Below are 21,399 nucleotides of genomic sequence, written 5' to 3' on the forward strand. Positions count from 1 at the left end.
ACTAGAATCACAAATGGGCAAGGACAGCAGGTTTCATTCACTAAAGGACATTGGAGCACCAGCTGGGTTTATACAACAATTCGACAGCTTCATGGTCACTTTTACTGGCACCAACTTTTTATTTTCAGAATTTTTTTAAACTGAATTCAAATTCTCGAAACTGGAATTTGAATTTGCATTCTCTGATGTATTATTCCAGATTACCTATCCAGTACAAAACCCCTATGCATCTATGACCGACTGTCTATAATTTGTGATTTAACTTGAATCCAAATAGAAATCCACTATTTTATGTTTAGATCTGGATTTATATACCCTGCTTATTGTGAACAGCCGAAGGGTCTTGCCGTTTGATCTGATCTCGCAGTCATTGGGATGGCACAGCCTATGTACCTGGCATCGCACAGTCACTAAAATTCATATACCACAATATGCACTTGTGTGGTAGGCAAAACATCTTTTTGGCTTGACCGCAGCATCCTGTTAATGGAAAGCACCACTCGTGTTGCCACTGCATAATAGCAGTGTGACATGGCTAGCTTTACCTGTTGCTCAAATTTTTGAAATGCTTTACCCTTCCAGGGTAATTTGAGGTAGGCTGAGTACCTTCCGGGACTAAAAGTGGCAGCCTTAGGCCTGTTCATAAGTTTGCGCAATACACAGCGAGCGTTGATCTGATCTACATATTTGTCTTTGACCTGCCTTATTCTTTTGTTAGAGATTCATATAAATATGATCTGGTTTGTTTCAAACTCTTCCAGGAAAGTGTATATGATATTTTTGGCAATACTGTGAAACCAATACGTTGGCCTTCATGCATTACTTTAGACTCCTATTAAAAGATGAGACTGCACAGTTAGATGCTTGTTTTGTTATTCTGTTTTCTAAATATATATAAAATGATTAGTGCTATAAAATGCATTTTTTTTTTTTAAATTCAACCTGTTGAGTTTGATAGAATTTTTTCAAAGAATCCTAATAACCCTTTTATTGTGCAGCCATTGTCCTTAATTTCTGTAAAGTATTATGGTTGTTGGGGAATAGGGACAGAGAGAGAGAGAGAGAGAGAGAGAGAGGGAGAAAGGAAGAACGGCAATCAGTTTTATGCCATCTGTTCACAGAATGATGTTGATGGTATGTGAACAGTTCTACCATCAGGCACTGTTGCTTGGAGGATACATTTGAGTCCAGGGAAGAGTGGGAAAGAATAAATAGGAATCTCTGCAATTGTTTTCATCACATATCCAAGTCCTTGTTTGCTTACAGTTGCTCCTCTGTTTGCAGGATGAAAAGTTGTTGTTGGAACAACAGCTTAAAAAAATCAATGAAGACTTTACCAGACAATTAACTTGCACACAAAAGGTACACTGAACTTTTAACAATCAGATACTGGTCAAGTTTTCAGAATCTTACTAAATTTCTACTTAATGTTTTTAATATATATATTGAAGAAGTATTTTATGTATATTGTTTAATGTTTACTTTAACTGTTTACTTTAAAAATTTCCTTCAATTCCCCAACTTTAAAAATCTCTGGAATGTAACAATACTTTGATTAATTCAGTTTAGCAGAATTGTAAATTAAAAGTAAACGTCAAAAAAAATCTCATGATGTATGATTTAAAAATGTATGTTTATTGGTAACTGCCATTAGTTCCTTTTGAGTGTTTGTTGCTCTATAATCTCCTCCCGGCTTTTCTGACCTCTTCTGTTTATTTATTTTTACTTTCGTGGGATGTGGCCGTTGCTGGCAAGGCCGGAATTTGTTGCTCATCACTAATTGCCTTTTCGGTGGTTAGTGCCTTCTTGAACCACTAGAGTCCATCTGGTGCAGGTACACACACATGGCTCTTAGGGAGGGAGTTGATCTAGTGACCCTGAAGGAACGGTTCCAAGTCAGGATGGTTTGTGGCTTTGAGGGGAACTTGCAGGTGGTGGTGTTCCTATGCGACTGCTGCCCTTGCCCTTTCAAGTTGCAGAGGTCGTGGCTTTGGACAGTCGAATGAGTCTTGGCGAGGTGCTGCAGTGCATCTTTGCTGCCGCTTTGCGTCCATGGTGGCAGGAGTGAATGTTTTGTTGGCGGACGGGGTGGCAATCAAGCGGGCTGCTGTTGGAGTCGTACAACTCCAGGCAGGTGGGGACTATTCCATCACATTCCTACTTTTGCCTTGTAGATGGTGGACAGGCTGTGGGGAATCAGGAGGTGAGTTATTCTCTGCAGAATCCCCAGCCTCTGACTGGCTCTTGTAGCCACAGTATTTATATGGCTGGCCCAGTTCAGTTTCTGGTCAATGGTAATCCTTCCATCAAAGTGCAATCAAGCGACATTATGTGGCAAAAAGACAGCTATAATGAGGACATGTTTCTCATGAAACTTCTTGTTAGAATACAAAAAGATTTACAGAAATTGTACTTTTAGTCCCTCCAAGCCATATGTCACTTTGACTGAGAGCAAGAGGATGGTTCCAAGCTTTTTCTTTACCACTCCTGAACTGGTCACCGTAAGTTTTTTTTAATATATTCATTCACGGGATGTGGGCTTCGCTGGCAGGGCCAGCATTTATTGCCCATCCCTAGTTGCCCTTGAGAAGGTGGTGGTGGGCTGCTTTCTTGAACCACTGCAATACCTGTGGTATAGGTACACTCAGTGCATTAGGGAGGGAGTTCCAGGATCTTGACCCAGCGACAGTGAAGGAACGGCAATATATTTCCAAGTCAGGATGGTGAGTGGCTTGGAGGGAAACTTCCAGGTGGTGGTGTTCCCATATGTCTGCTGCCCTTGTCCTTCTAGATGGTAGCAGTCATGGGTTTGGAAGGTGCTGCCTAAGGAGCCTTGGTGAGTTTCTGCAGTGCATCTTGTAGATGGTACACACTGCTGCTACTGTGCGTAGTGAATGTTTATGGATGTGGTGCCAATCAAGTGGGCTGCTTTGATCTGGACGGTGTCAAGCTTCTTGTGTGTTGTAAGAGCTGCACTCATCCAGGCAAGTGGGGAGTATTCCATCACACCCCTGACTTGTACCTTGTAGATGGTGGACAAGCTTGGGGACTTATGAGGTGAGTTATTCATCACAGGATCCCTAGCCCTTGACTTGCTCTTGTAGCTACAGTATTTATATGGCTAGTTCAGTTCAGTTTCTGGTCGATGGTAACCCCCTGGATGTTGATAGTGGGGGATTCAGTGATGGTAATGTTATTGAACATCATGGGGCGATGGTTAGATTCTCTCTTGTTGGAGATGGTCATTGCCTGGCACTTGTGTGGTGCAAATGTTACTTGCCACTTGTCAGCCCAAGCCTGGATATTGTCCAGGTCTTGCTGTATTTGGACATGGACTGCTTCAGCACCATTTGCAACTCCTCAGGTACCAAAGTTAAATGAAAGTGACCTGATAATAATGGACCTTCCATTCTTTTTCCTCCTCTCCGATGGGAAAGTACCTGGACTGTTCTTAGTATAGCCGCTTAGCTTTGGGGAAGCACATTGAAAATGCGTTCCACCTGTTGGTTGTGCTTGTAGCTTCAGTGCACCCTGTGGTTGGATTCTGTGGAATGCGAGACCAATAAAAATGTTCAGATCCAGGTTATTTTTTCAACCTGCTAACATTCATTAATAATTTTTGTAGTATTATAATCTGACATTATTTTCATATGTCCCACAATGGATTTATTTACATATAATTTAAATGCAAACTCTGGATGATGTTCTGGTGCAACAACATGAAAATCCAGGAAAGACATTATCATTTAAATTCATAATTTTTTCAAATTGCTTAAAATTTTCTGATCTGATTACTGTGTACTGAAGTGGAATGTGCCAGACTACTGTTGTGTTTTGTTGCATTATGTATAACTTGAGTACAATTTGACCCTTGTGAAATTTTATCCAGGCATTGTCAGAAAAGAGCGGTGAACTGGACAGGTTGCGAATTGAATGGACAACGCAAACAGCAACGATAAATGGCCAGTATTCTCAAGAACTAACAACTGAGAGAGAAAAGTTACACCAGGTAAGTCACCTTTTTGGTGCAAAAGGGGGTGATGACATTTTGTTGCTATGAAAAGTGAGGTATGTCAATTCTGAATCACAGGTGCAACTGCCAGCACCTTAATGGTAGGAAAGATGCAAATCCCTCACCCATGAATGTTTTACCACTTGCCCAGTAACTTGAATCTGTAACGTGAATCTGATTACTGTCCAGGAGAAGAATTTTCGTGTTGGTGAGCAGGGGTGGGGCCCGCTCGTTGACGCATAAAATGAAGTGCGGTGACGTTGGGCGGGCGTTCCGACGTCACCGCGCGTCATTTAGATTGTCAGCGCGCCCGCCAAACTGTCAAAGGCCTATTAAAGCTGTTAACAATGCCCGTCCAATCTTAAGGCGAAGAGCCCAGGCGGCCTTTGCATTTTTCATGAAGCCTCATCCATGGGCGGGATGAGGTTTCATGAAGGGTTCATAAATTAAATAAAATTTTTTGAAAAAATTAATGGACATGTCCCAGCTCATGTGACAGTTTCACATGAGGGGACATGCCCTGAAAATTTTTTTTCACCTTTTATTACATTTTTCAAGACTTAAACTAATCTCCCTGAGGCACCTCTGTGCCTCAGGGAGATTTCCATGCTCTTTCGCTTGCATACCCCGACTCAGGGAATCCCACCCCACACCGCCTGCACAGGGAGCGCACAGCGCTTCCAGGTGTACGTCACGCTGGGAGGGCCTTAATTGGCCCGCCCACGTAAAATGGTGGCACGCACCCGATCGGGGGCGCTGATCAGGTTCACGCTTTCTCCTGCCTGCCCCCGCACAACCCCCACAACGGGGGGGAAAATTCAGCCCCAGGTAACAAATTTCTGATGAATGTTATTTAAGTTGCAGTCATTCACAATAGAAACACTCTGCTACTAAGATTATTTGTGTTATCTGAAACACACGGACTCCATCTAGGACCATTCTACTCTTCAGGGCACTGGTTTGCATAGTTATATGGAGTTCATTGAAAAGGATCCTAGTCCAACAGCTATTTTTCCTTTTTGTGATAAATCTACCACATAGCATGGTCCTTTCTTCCTATGACCAAAGGGAACCTTGCTTTTATCTGCTTAGGCATTCAAAATCATGGTGCAAAACCTTTTGGGCACATCTTACACACTGCAGGTTAGCATGCAGGTACAGCAAGCCGTTAGGAAGGCAAATGACATGTTGATCTTTATTGGAAGTGAATTGGACTGCAAGAATAAGAAAGTCTTGCTACAATTGAAAAAGGCTCAAAAAGGTGCAGGACTCTGTGTTAATTATTCCTGGATACAAGGTGTTCAAGAAAGATAGGGAAGGAGAGGAAGGAGGAAGGGTGGCGGTATTGATTAAAGAAAGCATTGCAGTGCTGGAGAGAGAGGATCAAGGGATCAAGGTCAGATTCTATTGGGTTAGAGTTAAGAAACATTTGAGGTGTCATTACATTCTATAGGCCAGCAAGTAGTGGGAAATATATAGAGGAGAAAATTTCAAGGAAACTACATGAAGGTGGATAAAAGAGAGCAAGAGAAGAGTGTAGACCTGATTGGAGATAACAGCAGGAGCAGACTGGGGTGCAATTGAGTTTGAAAAAGTGAGTGGAAAGAAATTTGTGACATCACAGGAAGGCCATGAGTTGATTGGCTGGTGAGTATTGCAGCTTTGTTTCCCTTTCTCCAAAGGTAGGGAGTTAGTATAAAGAACTGGGAAATTAAAAATTTCCATTTTTTTTTGACAATAAGGGTTCAATAAAACATTTCAGTTAACTTTCCTTTTTAAGTGACATCAGCAGAAGGGAAGTGAGTAGCTGGTGAGTCTTTTTTAAGTAGTAAATTTTATTACCTACTAGGTAGAGGAATGGCAAGTCAGCAAGTGTATATCCTCTGCCTTGTGGGAACTCCAGGACATTTCCCGTGTCCTTGATAATCATGTGTGCAGGAAGTGTCATCAGCTGCAGCAGCTCGAGCTACAGGTTTCAGACTTTCAGCAGGTGCCTTCATTGGGGCGCATCTGTGAGATTGGAAGCTTCATGGATAGCACATTTATAGATATCGTCACCCTCCAGCTTAAGAGTATGCAGGGAGAGAGAGAATGGGTGACCACCAGACAGTCAAGAAGAAACAGGCAGGTAGTGCAGGAGACCCCTAAGTGCATCTCACTTTTCAACCAGTATTCAGTTCTGAATGAAAGTGATGGTCCATTTGGGGAATGCAGCGAGAGCTAAGTCCATGTCACCACGGGTGGCTCAGCTGTGCAGGGAGGGTGCACACAAAGAAGAACAATAATGATAGAAGATTTGGTAGGGGAACACAGGTGTTTCTGCGGGTGCAGATGTGAACCCAGGATGGTATACTGCCTCCCTGGTGCCAAGGTCAAGGATGTAACTGAAAGGCTACATAGCATCCTGGGGAGGGAGGGTGAACAGCCAGCCGTTGTGGTCCACATCGGTATCGAAGATATAGGTAGGAAGAAGGAACTGGTCCTGCAGTCAGAATTTAGGGAGCCAGGTGGGAAATTAGTAAGCAGGATCTCAAAAGTAGTAATCTGATCACTCCTGATACCATGAGCAAGTGAATGTAGAAATAGAAGGATAAAGCAGATGAATGCGTGGCTGGAAAGATCTGCAAAAGGCTTTAGCTTTCTGGGATATTGGGACCAGCTCTCGGGGAGATTTGGGTTTGGGTTTCGCCAGGGCCTCTCCGGTCCTGACCTAATTACAGCATTGGTTCAAACATGGACAAAACAGCTGAACTCCAGAGGTGAGGTGAGAGTGACTGCCCTTGACATCAAGGCATCATTTGACAGAGTGTGGCATTAAGGAGCCCTAGCAAAACTGGAGTCAATGGGAATCGGGGAAAGCTCTGCACTGGTTGGAGTCATACCTGGCACAAAGGAAGATGGCTGTGGTTGTTGGAGGTCAATCATCTTAGTTCCAGGACATCACTGTAGGAGTTCTCAGGGTAATGTCCTGGGCCCAACCATCTTCAGCTTCTTCATCAATTAACTTTACTCCATCATAAGGATGGTCGCTGATGATTGCACAATGTTCAGCACCATTTCCAACTCAGAATCACAGAATCACACTTCGGCCCATCGAGTCTTGACCAACTGAGAAACACCTGACCGACCTAATCCTATTTACCAGCACTTGGCCCATAGCCTTGAATGTTATGATGTGCCACGTGCTCATCCAGGTACTTTTTAAAGGATGTGAGGCAACCCATCTCCACCACCCTCCCAGGCACTGCATTCCAGACTGTCACCACCCTCTGGGTAAAAATGTTTTTCCTCACATCCCCCTAAACCTCCTGCCCCTCACCTTGAACTTATGTCCCTCGTGACTGACCCTTCAACTAAGGGGAACAGCTGCTCCCTATCCACCCTGTCCATGCCCCTCATAATCTTGTACACCTCGATCAGGCCGCCCCTCAGTCTTCTCTGCTCCAACGAAAACAACCCAAGTCTATCCAACCTCTCTTCATAACTTAAATGTTTCATCCCAGGCAACATCCTGGTGAATCTCCTCTGCACCCCCTCCAGTGCAATCACATCCTTCTTAAAATTTGGCGACCAGAACTGCACACAGTACTCCAGCTGTGGCTTCACCAAGGTTCTATACAACTCCAACATGACCTCCCTACTTTTGTAATCAATGCCTTGATTGATAAAGGCAAGTGTCCCATATGCCTTTTTCACCACCCCACTAACATGCCGCTTCGCCTTCAGAGATCTATGGACATACATGCCAAGGTCCCTTTGTTCCTCAGAACTTCCTAGTGTCATGCCGTTCATTGAATACTTCCTTGTCAAATTATTCCTTCCAAAGTATATCACCTCACACTTTTCAGGGTTAAATTCTATCTGCCATTTATCTGCCCGTTTGACCATTCCGTCTATATCTTCCTGTAGCCCAAGATACTCAACTTCATTGTTAACCACCCGGCCAATCCCCTCAGATACAGAAGCAGTCTATGTCTAAATGCAGCAAGACCTGGACAGTATCCAGGCTTGGGCTGATGAGTGGCAAGTAACATTCGTGCCACACAAGTGCCAGGCAGTGACCATCTCCAACAAAAGAAAATCTAACCATCGCCCCTTGTCATACAATGGTATTACCATCACTGAATACCCCACTATCAACATCCTGGGGGTTACCATTGACCAGAAACTGAACTGGACTAGCCATATAAATACTGTGGCTACAAGAGCAGGTCAGAGGCTAGGAATCCTGCGGCGAGTAACTCACCTGACTCCCCAAAGCCTGTCCACCATCTACAAGGCACAAGTCAGAGTGATGGAACACTGTCCACTTACCTGGATGAGTGCAGCTCCAGCAACACATAAGAAGCTTGACACCATCCAGGACAAAGCAACCCGCTTGATAGGCACCACATCCACAAACATTCACTCCCTCCACCACCAACACACAGCGGCAGCAATGTACTTCAGGAATTCACCAAGGCTTCTTAGGCAACACCTTCCAAACCCACAACCACTACCATCTAGAAGGACAAGGACAGCAGATGCATGGGAACACCACCACCTGGAAGTTCCCCTCCAAATCACTCACCACCCTACTTGGAAATATCTCACCGTTCCTTCAATGTCGCTGGGACAAAGTCTTGGAACTCCCTCCCTAACAGCACTGTGGGTGTATCTACACCACATGAAATGCAGAGGTTTAAGAAGGCAGCTCACCACCACCTTCTCGAGGGCAGTTAAGGATGGACAATAAATGGTGACCTAGCCAGCAACATCCAAATCCCATGAATGAATAAAGAAAAAAGATGGGACCTGGACAGGGCTGGATGGCTTGCACCTGAAATGAGCCAGGACCAATTTCATTGCGGGGCATTGGGGAGGGTTTAAACTCACTTGGCAGGAGTATGGGAACCAGGAGGTAGTACTAGAGAGGAATACCAAAGTGCACAGAATATTGGGAGAGACAGATAGCACTAGAGTAGGAAGTAGTAAGGTATTAGGTGGGTTCAGTTTAAGAGGGAAAGTGATAAAGTCTAAATTAGAGTTACTGTGCATGTATGTGAATGCGCGAAGTGTGGTAAATAAGGTTGCTGAGTTGCAGACGCAGATAGTCATATGGAAGCCTGATGTTGTGGAGATAACAGAGACCTGGCTCAAAGAAAGGCAGGACCGGGTATTAAATAGTGCTAGAGACAAGTTTTCAAGAAAGCTAGAATAGGAAGGAAATGGGGAGATGTGGCAGTATTGAATAAGGAGAACATTGCAGTGCTAGAGAGAGAGGATGTCCTAGAGGGGTCAAGGACAGATTCTACTTGACTAGAACTAAGGAACAAAAAAGGTGTAATTACATTGCTCGGTGTACTCTATAGGCCACCAATTAGTGGGAAATATGTAGAGGAACAAATTTGCAAGAAAATTACACAGGTGCAAGAATTATAAAGTAGCTATAATGGGGGACTTTTACTACTATTTACTACTGTCTAATCTGGATGATTAATATAAAGGGCAGAGAGGGACAAGAGTTCCTAGAGTGCGTTCAAGAGAATTTTCCATAACAGTACGTTTCCAGTCCAACAAGAAAGGAGGCGTTGCCTGGTTCTTGGGAATGATGTGCACCAAGTGGATCAAGTGTCAGTAGAGAAACATTTAGGGAACAGTGGTTATTGTACCACAAGGGTTACGTAATTTATGGAAAAAGACAAGGAAAAACCTAGAGTAAAAGTACTTAGTTGGAGGAGGGCCAATTTCTGTGTGATGAGAACGGAACTGTCCTGGGTAAATTGGAATCAAAGATTGGCAGGCAAAATGGTAAAGGCCTTAAAGAGGAGCTGTTTCAGGTACACTCGAGGATCAATCCCACGATGGGGAAAGGTAAGGCAACCAAAGCCTGAGCTCCCTAGAGAAAGGTGAAGGAAAAAATGGGGCATATGACAGATGTCAGGTTGCTAAAACAAATGAGGTTGGATAGACTTGGGTTGTTTTCGTTGGAGCAGAGAAGACTGAGTGGTGACCTGATCGAGGTGTAAAGATTATGAGGGGCATGGACAGGGAGCAGCTGTTCCCCTTAGTTGAAGGGTCAGTCATGAGGGGACATAAGTTCAAGGTATGGGGCAGGAGGTTTGGGGGGATGTGAAGAAGGTCTGGAATGCGCTGCCTGGGAGGGTGGTGGAGGTGGGTTGCCTCACATCCTTTAAAAAGTTCCTGGATGAGCACTTGGCACGTCATAACATTCAAGGCTATGGGCCAAGTGCTGGTAAATGGGATTAGGTAGGTAGGTCAGGTGTTTCTCACGTGTTGATGCAGACTCGATGGGCCGAAGAGCCTCTTCTGCACTGTGATTCTGTGAGAAAGATCAGAAGGGAAGTGAAGAGGAAAATGAGAGAGGCAAAGAGGGAGTATGAGAAGAGAATGGCAGCTAACTTAAAAGGCAATCCAGAAGTCTTCTCTAGGTGTATAAATATGTATATGAATAGTAAAAAGCAGGGGTGGGGGTGGTTAGGGACAAAAAGGGGGACATATGCACACAGACGGAGGGCATGTCAGAGGTATTAAATTAATACTTTGCCTCTGTCTTTACCAAGGAAGAAGATATGGCTGAAGTTATAGTAAAAGAAGAGGAGTTGAGATACTGGATAGGCTAACAGTTGATAAAGAGGAGGTATTAGAAAGATGGGCTAAACTTAAAAGCTGATAAGTCACCAGGAACAGATGGGATGCATCTGAGGATGCTGAGGGAAACAAAAATGGAAATTGCAGAGGTACTGGCTGTCATCTTCCAATCCTCCTTAGATATAGGGTTGTGCCAGAGGTCTGGAGTATTAAAAATGTTACATTCTTGTTCAAAAAAGGGTCTAAGGAATAACCTAGTAACTGCAAGCTGATCAATTTAACTTTGGTGGTGGGCATGCTTTTAGAAACGATAATCATGGACAAAATTTAACAATTACTTGGGCATGTGTGGATTAATTAAGGAAAGCTAGCACAAATTTGTTTAAGGTAAATCATGTTTAACTTGCTTGAGTTTTTTTGATGAGATATCTGAGAGGGTTGATTTGATGGAGGTGTGCAACATTATGATGTGTCTAGATAGAGTTGATAGGGAGAAACTTTTCCTGTTGGGCAAGGGGTCAAAAACCAACTTTTCAACTGACATTGATTGGCAAAAGAAGTGATGGCGACATGAGGAAAACTTTTATATGCAGCGAGTGGTTAGGATCTGGAATGCACTACTTTTAAAAGGGAATTGGATAAGCATCTGAAGAGAGAAAAATTGCTGGGCTATGGGAAAAGGGAAGGGGAGTGGTACTAACTAATGTGCTCTTGCAGAGAGCTGGCACAGCCCCTATGGGCTAAGAGACAGAAGTGCTGTAACCATTCTATGATCAGGAAATCTAATCTATCACTTCAGCATCAAGAGATCCTGAGCAGCCAAGCTGGTATCTGACATCAGCTGTCTCCCTCTTCAAAAAACAAATTCCCAAATTACTCAATGTTTTATAGTCATCGAGAATTGAGAAAAAAAATCAATATTTTTGCCATGGCCTGATGGAATTGGCCATGCCAGAATCCCGTGTAGGAGGCCTTACCTCCTTCAAAGTAATTCTCATTAATTTGATCAAAAGAATAGGACTGTTTCATACTGTGAGGTAGTGTAGATAGAGATTTTCCATTACTACAACTTGAAGATATTGAATATAATGATATTTCCCACCCCCAAAAAATTTTAATGGCATTGTTGAAAATAAGATTGGTTTATCCTGCATGTCTTTGCACATTCTCCTTTTAATGCAAGTTGTCAGAGATCCACTGATCCTCAACCTGTATCCCTTTCCTTTCTTCCAGTAAAGGAGCTTCATAAATTTTAATTTTCAAAGCAAAAAATGAGGAAAAACACTCTCTGCTTTCTCTAGGTGTCTCTCTTTCATTACTGTTAGCAAACAAAATCTTTTCCTCATGGGCCAGATTGTAACTGTGCGAGTGGATAGCTTTTAAATGGGTTTAAATCAGGCTCATGGCCTCAATTACGGCATTTGGCTTCTAATTACCAGCAAAAGACTGCTGAATTAATCAGCTGACTTTGAAATTCAACCATTATTTGAAAACAGCATTGGCTTAAGGAAAGACTATTCCCCCTCTTTTCTAGTGGCTTAAATATGCTTTTAGCAGCCAGTAAAAAGGGAATTAATATTGCAACTGCATTCCAAAATAACTTGGTGACTTAAATGGAGTATTCAGTTGTTCAGCTGACTTAAGGTTACTCTACCTGATGGCTGATTGTAGATTTCAGAGCTGTTTGGAGGGTGTTGACAGAAGAAAAGAATAATAATTTGATAAATATATTTACTTCATTCTTATTACAAACTTCTTTACTGGCTCCCAATTAAAAGTGGTGCTGGCAATAGTCACAGGCTAGTCAAGGTTTGCCTTTCAAATGAAAATGGCTTTGTGGAGCAATCCGATGAGAGGATAGGTGTAAAGAACATAAGAACTAGGAGCAGGAGTAGGCAATTCAACCCCTTGAGCTTGCCATGCCATCTAATATGATCATGGTTGATCTCATTTCAGCCTCAACTCCAATTTCCCGCCCTCTTCCCATAACCTTTCAACCCATTACTAATTAAAAATCTGTCTATCTCCTCCTTAAATGTGCCCAGGCATCCACTGCACTCTGAGGTAGTGAATTCCACAGATTCACGGCCCTTTGAGAAAAGTAATTCCTCCTCATCTCTGATTTAAATCTACCACCCCTTAGCCTAAAACTATGGCCTCTCGTTCTAGAATGCCCCACAAGGGGAAACCATCTGCTCCATGTCTACTTTGTCCATCCCCTTTAGCGTCTTATATACCTCAATTAGATCTCCTCTCATCCTTCTAAACTCTAGCGAGTATAGGCCTAAACTGCTCAATCTCTCCTCATAAGACAAGCCCCGCATCTCTGGAATCAGTCTAGTGAACCGCATCTCTGGAATCAGTCTAGTGAACCTCCTCTGAACCGTTTCCAATGCAACTACATCCTTCCTCAAGTAAGGGGACCAAAACTGTGCACAGTACTCCAGGTGCGATCTCACCAATGCCTTGTACAGTTGCAACAATACTTCCCTATTTTTATACTCTATTTCTTTAGCAATAAATGCCAAAATTCCATTTGCCTTCATTATTACCTGCTGTACGTGCATACTAGCTTTCAGTGATTCATGCATGAAGACACCCAGATCCCTCTGCGCTGAAGCGTTCTGAAGTTTCTCTCCATTTAAATAATAAGCCGCTTTTTATTCTTCTGACCAAAAAGGATAGCCTCACACTTATCCACATTAAATTCCATCTGCCATATTTTGGCCCATTCACCTAACCTGTCCATATCCATTTGTAAATTTCTTATTTCTTCATTGCAACTTACTTTCCCACCTATTTTGGTGTCATCTGCAAATTTAGCTATAGTACCTTCTATCCCTGAATCCAAGTCATTTATATAGATTGTAAATAGTTGGGGCCCAAGGACCGAACCCTGTGGCACCCCACTAGTTACGGCTTGCCATCCAGAAAAAGACCCATTTATCCCGACTCTCTGCTTTCTGTTGGTTAGCCAATCCTCTATCCAAGCTAATATATTACCCCATACTCCGTGTGATCTTATCTTGTGTATTAATCTTTTGTGCGGCACCTTATCAGAGGCCTTCTGGAAGTCCAGATATACTACATCTACAGGATCCCCATTATCCACTTTGCTTGTCACATCTTCAAAGAACCCTAGCAAATTAGTCAAACACGATTTACTCTTCATAAAACCTTGCTGACTCTGATGGATTGCATTTTGACTTTCCAAATGCCCCATTACTACTTCCTTAATAATGGATTCCAACAATTTCCCAACGACAGACGTTAAACTAACTGGTCTATAGTTTCCTACTTTCTGCCTACCCCCCCATCTTTTTGAATAAGGGCATTATATTAGCATTTTTCCAATCCACTGGAACCTTTCCAAAAACCAGGAAATTTTGGAATATTATAGCCAATGCATCCACTATCTCCGCTGCCACTTCCTTTGCGACCCTGGGATGTAGGCCATCAGGTCCTGGGAACTTGTCACCCTTTAATCCCAAAAGTTTGCTCAGTACTTTTTCTCCAGTGATGGTGATTGTTCTAAGTTCCTCCTTCTCTATACCCTCTGCACTACCTGTTACTATTGGGGTGGTACTAGTGTCCTCCACCGTGAAAACAGGCAAAATATTGATTAAGTGTCTCTGTCATTTCTGCATTCCCCACTATTAACTCCCCAGTCTCATCCTCCAAGGGACCAACATTCACTTTAGCTACACTCTTTCCTTTTATGTACTTGTAGAAGCTTTTGCTATCCGTTTTTACAGTTTTGTGCTAGTTTTCTTTCATAATTTACCTTTGCTCTTTTTATTATTTTTTTAGTACCCCTTTGTTGATCTTCAAAAGTTTCCCAATCTTCCAGCCTGCCACTGACCTTTGCAATTTGGTATGCCTTAGTTTTTGCCTTTATGTTATCTTTAACTTCCTTGTTTAGCCATGGATGCTTTTTCCCCCTCTTACCATCTTTCCTCATCTTTGGAATGTATTTTACTTGGGAGGAATTGAATATCTCCTTAAATATCTGCCACTGTTCATCAACTGCTCTACCTTGTAGTCTTCCTGCCCAGTCCACTAGGGCCAAAGCTGCCCTCATGCCTATGTTTAACTCCAGAACACTAATGTGGGACTCAAGTTTCTAATCTCAAACTGAACTTGAAATTCTAGCATGCTATGATCACTATTCCCTAGAGGAAGAGGAAGATTACTATGAAATCATTAATTAACCCCATCTCATTACACAAAACCAAATCCAGAATAGCCTGCTCCCTGGTTGGTTCCACAACATATTGCTCCAAGAAACAATCTCTGATACACTCTATGAAGTCTCCCTCGAGGCTACCCTTGCCAATTTGATTAGTCCAGTCTATATGCATATTAAAATCACTCATGAATATTGCCGTGCCTTTCTTACATGCTCCCAGTATTTCCTAATTTATACTGTGCCCTACTGCTGAACTACTGTTTGGGGACCTATAGATTACTCCCACCAGGGACTTCTTTCCCCTGCTATTTATTATTTCCACCCAGACTGACTCTACGTCTTGCTCTCCAGTGCCTACATCATTCCTCACTATAGCTCTGATCTCTTCCCTTATTAACAAAGCTACACCACCTCCTTTTCCTTCCTGCCTATCCTTTCGAAACACTGAGTACCCTTGGTTATTCAACTCCCAAACCTGTTCTCCCTGTAACCACGTCTCAGTATTCGCCACCAAATCACACCTATTTATCTGTATTTGCGCTGTTAACTCATTAGTTTTATTCCGAATGCAACACGCATTCAGATACAAAGCCTTTAAGCTTGTCCTATTGTCAATTTTCCCTACTCTTATATGATTCTTTGGTCCAATATGGCATTCACACACCCTGTCCCTTCCTTTCACTTTTTGATAACAATCAGCCTCGTCACTAACCTGCACTCTTACCCTCTCCTTAAACTTTGATTTTTTATATTTCCATGCAACTGAACCCTCCCCCCAACTATTTAGTTTAAAGCCCTATCTACAACCCTAGTTATGTGATTCACCAGGACAATCCCAGCATGATTCAAGTGGAGCCCTTCCAAACAGAATAACTCTCTCTTTCCCCAATACTGGTGCCAATGTCCCATGAATTTGAACCCATTTCTCCCACACCAATCTTTGAGCTGCACATTTACCTCTTTAATCTTATTGACCCTGTGCCAATTAGCTTATGACTCAGGTAGTAACCCGGTTCTGTTTTTTAATTTAGCCCCTAGCTGCTCGTATTCCCTCAACAGAACCTCTTTCCTCGTTCTACTTATATCGTTGGTACCTATGTGGACCACGACAACTGGATCTTTCCCCCTCACTCTAAGTTCCTCTGCAGCCCAGATGAGACACCCTTAACCCTGCCACCAGGTAAGCAACGCAGCCTTCGGACTCTCGATGCTGGCTACAGAGAACAGTATCTAATCCCCTAACTATACTATCCCCGATTACAACTACATTTCTCTTTTCTCCACCCACTTGATTGGCTCCCTGTACCACAGTGCTGTGGTCAGTTTGCTCATCCTCCCTACAGTCCCCGCTCTCGTCCACACAGGGAGCAAGAATCTCGAACCTGTTGGATAAGGGCAAGGGCTGAGGCTCCTGCAGTGCTACTTCCTGGATCCCTCTACCTGCCTCACTCATAGTCACACCCTCCTGTCCCTGACCACTGGCCGAATTTAAGGTAGTTAATCTAAGGGGTGTGACTGTACCCTGAAACACAGCGTCCAGGTAACTCTCCCCCTCCCTGATGTGTCGCGGTGTCTGAAGCTCAGACTCCAGCTCATCAACTCTGAGCTGGAGTTCCTCGAGCAACCAACATTTGCTACAGATGTGGTCACTAGGAACCACAATGGGGCCACCAGCTCCCCCAGCATGCAGCTACAACACATCACCTGGCCCTGCATCTCTATTTTATTTAATTAGTTTTTCAATTTGTTTTTAAATTTCCTACTGGTCTTTAGTTTATCAATTTGTAAAATATTTCTCCTATTTACCTTTAATCTGAAAGCAAGTTAGAATAGAGTTTCAAACTACACTTCTTAAAATCAACTGGAACTCGCTCTCTCGCAAGAGAGATTTTATAATCCTTTGACCATGTCTTAAAACAAGTGGTTAGTGAGATAGTTGATGCATTGGTTTTAATTTTCCAAAACTCCAAAAGATTCAGGTAAGGTCCCATTATAGTGGAAGATAGCAAATACAACTCCACTATTCAAAAAGGGAGGGAGACAGAAAGTGGGAAATAACAGGCAAGTTAGTTTAACATCTGTCATAGGGAAAATGTTCGAAGCTATTATTAAAGAAGTTATAGCAGGGCACTTGGATAAGGTCAAGGTAATCAGGCAGAGTCAACATGGTTTTGTGAAAGGGAAATCATATTTAACCAACTTATTGGAGTTCTTTGAGGAAGTAACATGTGCTGTGGATAAAGGGGAACTGGTGGATGTACTGTACTTAGATTTTCAGAAGGCATTTGATAAAGCGCCACATCAGAGGTTATTGTGTAAAATAAAAGCTCATGGTATAGGGGGTAACATATTGGCATGGATAGTAGATTGGCCGGCTAACAGGAGGCAGAAAGTAGGCATAAATGGGTCTTTTTCATGTTGGCAAGATGTAATGAGTGGTGTGGCACAGAGGAATCAGTGCTGGGACCTCAACTGTTTACAATTTATATAAATGACTTGGATGAAGGGATGGATGATGGTTATCAAATTTACTGATGACACAAAGATAGGTAGGAAAGTAGGTTGTGAGGAGGAGATAAGGAGGCTACAAAAAGATATAGCTGGGTTAAGTGATTGGGCAAAGATCTGCTAAATTGAGTATAACGTGGGAAAATTTGAAATCGTCCATTTTGGCAGGAAGCATAAAAGAGAAGCATATTATCTAAATATTGAGAGATTGCAGAGAGATGCAGAGGGATCTGTGTGTCCTAGTACATGAATCGCAAAAGGCTAGTATACAGATACAGCAAGTAATTAGGAAAGCTAATCGAATGTTATCATTTATTGCGAGAGGAATTGAATGCAAAATTGGGAGGTTATGCTCCAATTATATAGAGTACTGGTGAGACATTTAGAGTACTGTGTACAGTATTGGTCACCTTATTTAAGGAACAATGTAAATGCATTGGAAGCAGTTCAGAGAAGGTTTACCAGACTAATACCTGGAATAGTTGTCTTATGAGGAAACGTTGGACAGGTTAGTATCTGCTGGAGTTTAGAAGAGTAAGAGGCGACTTGATTAAAACATATAGGATTCTGAGGGGTCTTGACAGGGTGGATGTGGAGCGGATGTTTCCCCTTGCGGGAGAATCTAGAACTAGGGGTCACTGTTTCAAAATAAGGGGTTGCCCATTTAAAACGGAGATGAGGCAATTTTTTTTCTCTGAGGGTCATGAGTCTTTGTAACCCTCTTCCTGAAAAGGCAGTGGAAGCAGAATCTTTGAATATTTTTAAGGCAGAGGTGGATAGATTTTTGGTAAGCAAGGGGGTGATAGGTTATTGGGGATAGCCAGGATGCAGATTTCAGATTACTAACAGATCAACCATGATCTTATTGAATGGCAGAGCAGGCTCAAGGGGCTAAATGGCCTACTCCTGTTCCTTGTTCCTATGTTTGTATGAATGTCGTTTAAGCACTCTTTCTGTTTTTATTCAGGCTCAGTCGCAATGGCAGCAGCAATTTGAACAGCAGAAGAGGGAGTTGGAAACTGGTCACAGGAGAAGCCTTCAGCAATTACAGACCAGTCTAGCAGAGTTAGAGACTGTAAACAAAGAGCTTACTGAAAGGCGATTCAAAGCAGAATGTGTCATCCAAGAAATTAAAGCAAAACTTTCAAGCTCAGAAAATGTAAGGATTCTTCCATTCTATGTTAAGAAAATTGAGAAATTTAATAATTGTTATAAATTCTCAATGCAATTTTTATTGATAGGAATGTCACAGAGCAAAACAAGAAGCTCAGTCGTTATGTCGGGAGAATTCAATGCTTGATGCAGAATGCCATGAAAAGGACAAGTTGATTAACCAGCTGCAAACTCGTGTTGCTGTTTTACAGCAAGAGATCAAAGACAAGGACCAGTTGGTGTCTAGAACTAAGGAAGTATTGGAAGCTACTCAGAAACAAAAGGTAGATGCATTTTTGTTACATTCCAGTGGCACTTTTGTATTAGAACGGCTTACTTTTCAACGTTCAAAGAACCACATAGAAGTTTAAAGGCAGCTTCCAAAAGTAAACCCATATTTCCCAGTAAATTAAATTTGCATTCTTATGTATGTTTGAACAGAATGGCACAGCACAGGCCATACCATTATCCTTATCTTATCAAATTATACAACAGTCTTCACATGAGCTGCTCAGTGTTTGATGTCTTGTTCACTCAAAAAGACATAAACGTATGTCAGATTGAATATAGGCTAAGTAATATTTTGTTTAAATACAAGTAAGATCATGAGAGAAGCATAATACAGTAAGTAACTATGGTACAATACTTTAATTGTTTTCAAAACAAGAGGCCAAAATCATAGTAGTCATTTTCAGTAACTTCTGAGTCTGATGAAAAACGTTTTACACTGGCATGTCTTCACTGAGTCTCTCTTCAGCCACAATCCATGGAAGCAGGCAGTGAGAAACTGAAGACCTCGGGAAACCTTGCCCACTTATTTTACTCTTTTTGTTTAACATCCAGCAGATATACTTATAGGGAAAATAAATTCTTCACAATTGCTAGGCAATCAAGACCTTGACGGTTTTTAACCACTGCATCATGTAAGTTATGCACAGTAGACTTCTGATAGGTTAAACTAGAAATATTGCCCACATAATTCAATAGGGTTTGAAAATGGGCATGGAGGTTGCGATGCATGATTAACACATGCCCGTTGCTTCCAATGCATGTAGCACATACATTTCATGTTGCCTGCTTCTTTACATGATTGCACATGGTGAGTGGCTACAGGCCCGTGCATGGGGTGAAAAATTATGAGAGGCTTAGCACTATTTAAAGCTAACCTGCCCCTTTTAAAGAAGAGGTATATTTTGACCTGAGCAGGCGCTGGCAGTCATTCTAAAACGGAGTTTGGCCTGGGAAAGACACATTGATGGCACAACATGGGAGCGAGCAGTCTCCAAGGTTCTCCGATGCAGTACTAGAGATCTTAGCCGCAGGAGATGGATGGGAGGGCAAAGGTCCTTTATGTATAAGGAACCAGGAGGCCCCTCAGATGAATAGTGCAAAGGTAGTGGGAGCAGATAACTGTCACAATCAATGCTGCAGTCTAACCCCAAGGACCTAGATGCATTGCCACCAAAAGTTCAGTGACCTCACATTAGTGATTAAGGTCAGTGACTGCATCTTCAAATGTAACTTCCTGCACTATTAGCATAACACGATACTCATTCAACCATACCCCTATCACTTACATCAATCTCTATCAATTATTATTCATACTGCAACTCATAACTTTACTTCACCCTCACACATTTATTGCAGATCTCATACTCACAGCTCACAGCTTGCATACACTGCCAGCTATTTAACCATAATAGCTACATCACCCAAATAGATTGCATAATACTCACTGACACCTTCCGTCTCTCTCACAGGACACAGTGACGCACAATCACATGCAGCAGCAGCTAATGGGTGGGGGACAGGCACGGTTGTCTGTCCTCAACCCAATGGAGAAGAGTTTGGTCCCTATCATAGGAGTGACCATGACTGAGGCTGTGGCCAGCAGCAGGGCTAAAATTATTGAAGGTGATAGTAAGTGCTTACTATTCACCTTCTTACATCCCACAACCTCATATCCCACAATTTCTTCTGATATATAAGCTGAAGATGGGCTAATCACGCACCTCTTGGTTTCTCCCATCCCTCACCCCAAACCTACCTTTCCTTTCAGATATGCAAGAACTGCCACCTGGCCTGGCAGTAGTCGAAGATAAGAGGTGAAAGAGTAGGAGGATGGTAATGAAGAAGAAATACCACCATTTGCTTACAGACCCTCAGCCACCAGCTTAGATACTGGAACTGCATGTAATTACAGCCCACCTTAGAGGTGGGTTCTATATGTGGTGAGACTCGGCATGAGGGACCTGCAGCCATGGGGGAGTGGCAAGAGGTAGGGTAGGGCAGGAGCCAGCTCCCCAAAGGTTGAGATTGCACATGCATTCTGCTCCAGAAGGCTCAATAAAGACTTTGAAGGGGTGGCATACAGAAAAGGCTGATGAGTACTGTCATTTCCCAAATATAATACTCATTTTTCTTAAGATTTTATCTGGAAGTTAGGGTGCATATTAAACATGGTAACAGATCAAAACAGTTTTTTTTTTGCAGTTGGTATTTATGAACCCAATTTTTGAAAGGTGATCAAGAAGCTTGAGATTTCTTTACATTTATTTACATGCTTTGAAGCCTTGAAATGCTGTGTTTGAATCGCTATCCTCAAATAGTTTATGCAACTTCTCGCCATCAATGGCATCACCGCAGATATCGTCTTCATCTTCGTTATCCTCCTCAGCAGTTTCATCATCCCAGAGGATGTCATCTTCTGAATCATCTATGGTATTTATGAGACAACACTTCTTGAAGCTGCACTAGATCAGGGATGGATCAATGACTTTCCAGGCTTCTTTGATACATTGGGCAATGAGGAAAAGGTCTGGTTTCTTCTGGTTGTCTGATAATGTAAATGCATGCACTCCTGAGTACAGCCACTCATTCTGCTTTTGGTATATCTGTTTAAATGGTCAGTTGCGGCTGAGGTCCATCACTTGCACCTGGCCTGTCA

General features: G+C 42.5%; 1 protein-coding gene across 1 annotated transcript in view; it reads left to right on the forward strand.

The window, feature by feature from the left end:
* sass6 (SAS-6 centriolar assembly protein) overlaps positions 1-21,399 on the forward strand; it is a 62,642-nt gene that overhangs the window by 8,764 nt on the left and 32,479 nt on the right. Inside the window, exons 6-9 of the mRNA XM_078561681.1 lie at positions 1,285-1,362; positions 3,890-4,009; positions 18,268-18,459; positions 18,542-18,736. Coding sequence (XP_078417807.1) covers positions 1,285-1,362; positions 3,890-4,009; positions 18,268-18,459; positions 18,542-18,736 — 585 coding nt within the window. The remainder of the gene's footprint in view (positions 1-1,284; positions 1,363-3,889; positions 4,010-18,267; positions 18,460-18,541; positions 18,737-21,399) is intronic.

The sequence above is a fragment of the Cetorhinus maximus genome, chromosome 17, assembly GCF_964194155.1.
Source record: "Cetorhinus maximus chromosome 17, sCetMax3.hap1.1, whole genome shotgun sequence".
NCBI lineage: Eukaryota > Metazoa > Chordata > Chondrichthyes > Lamniformes > Cetorhinidae > Cetorhinus > Cetorhinus maximus.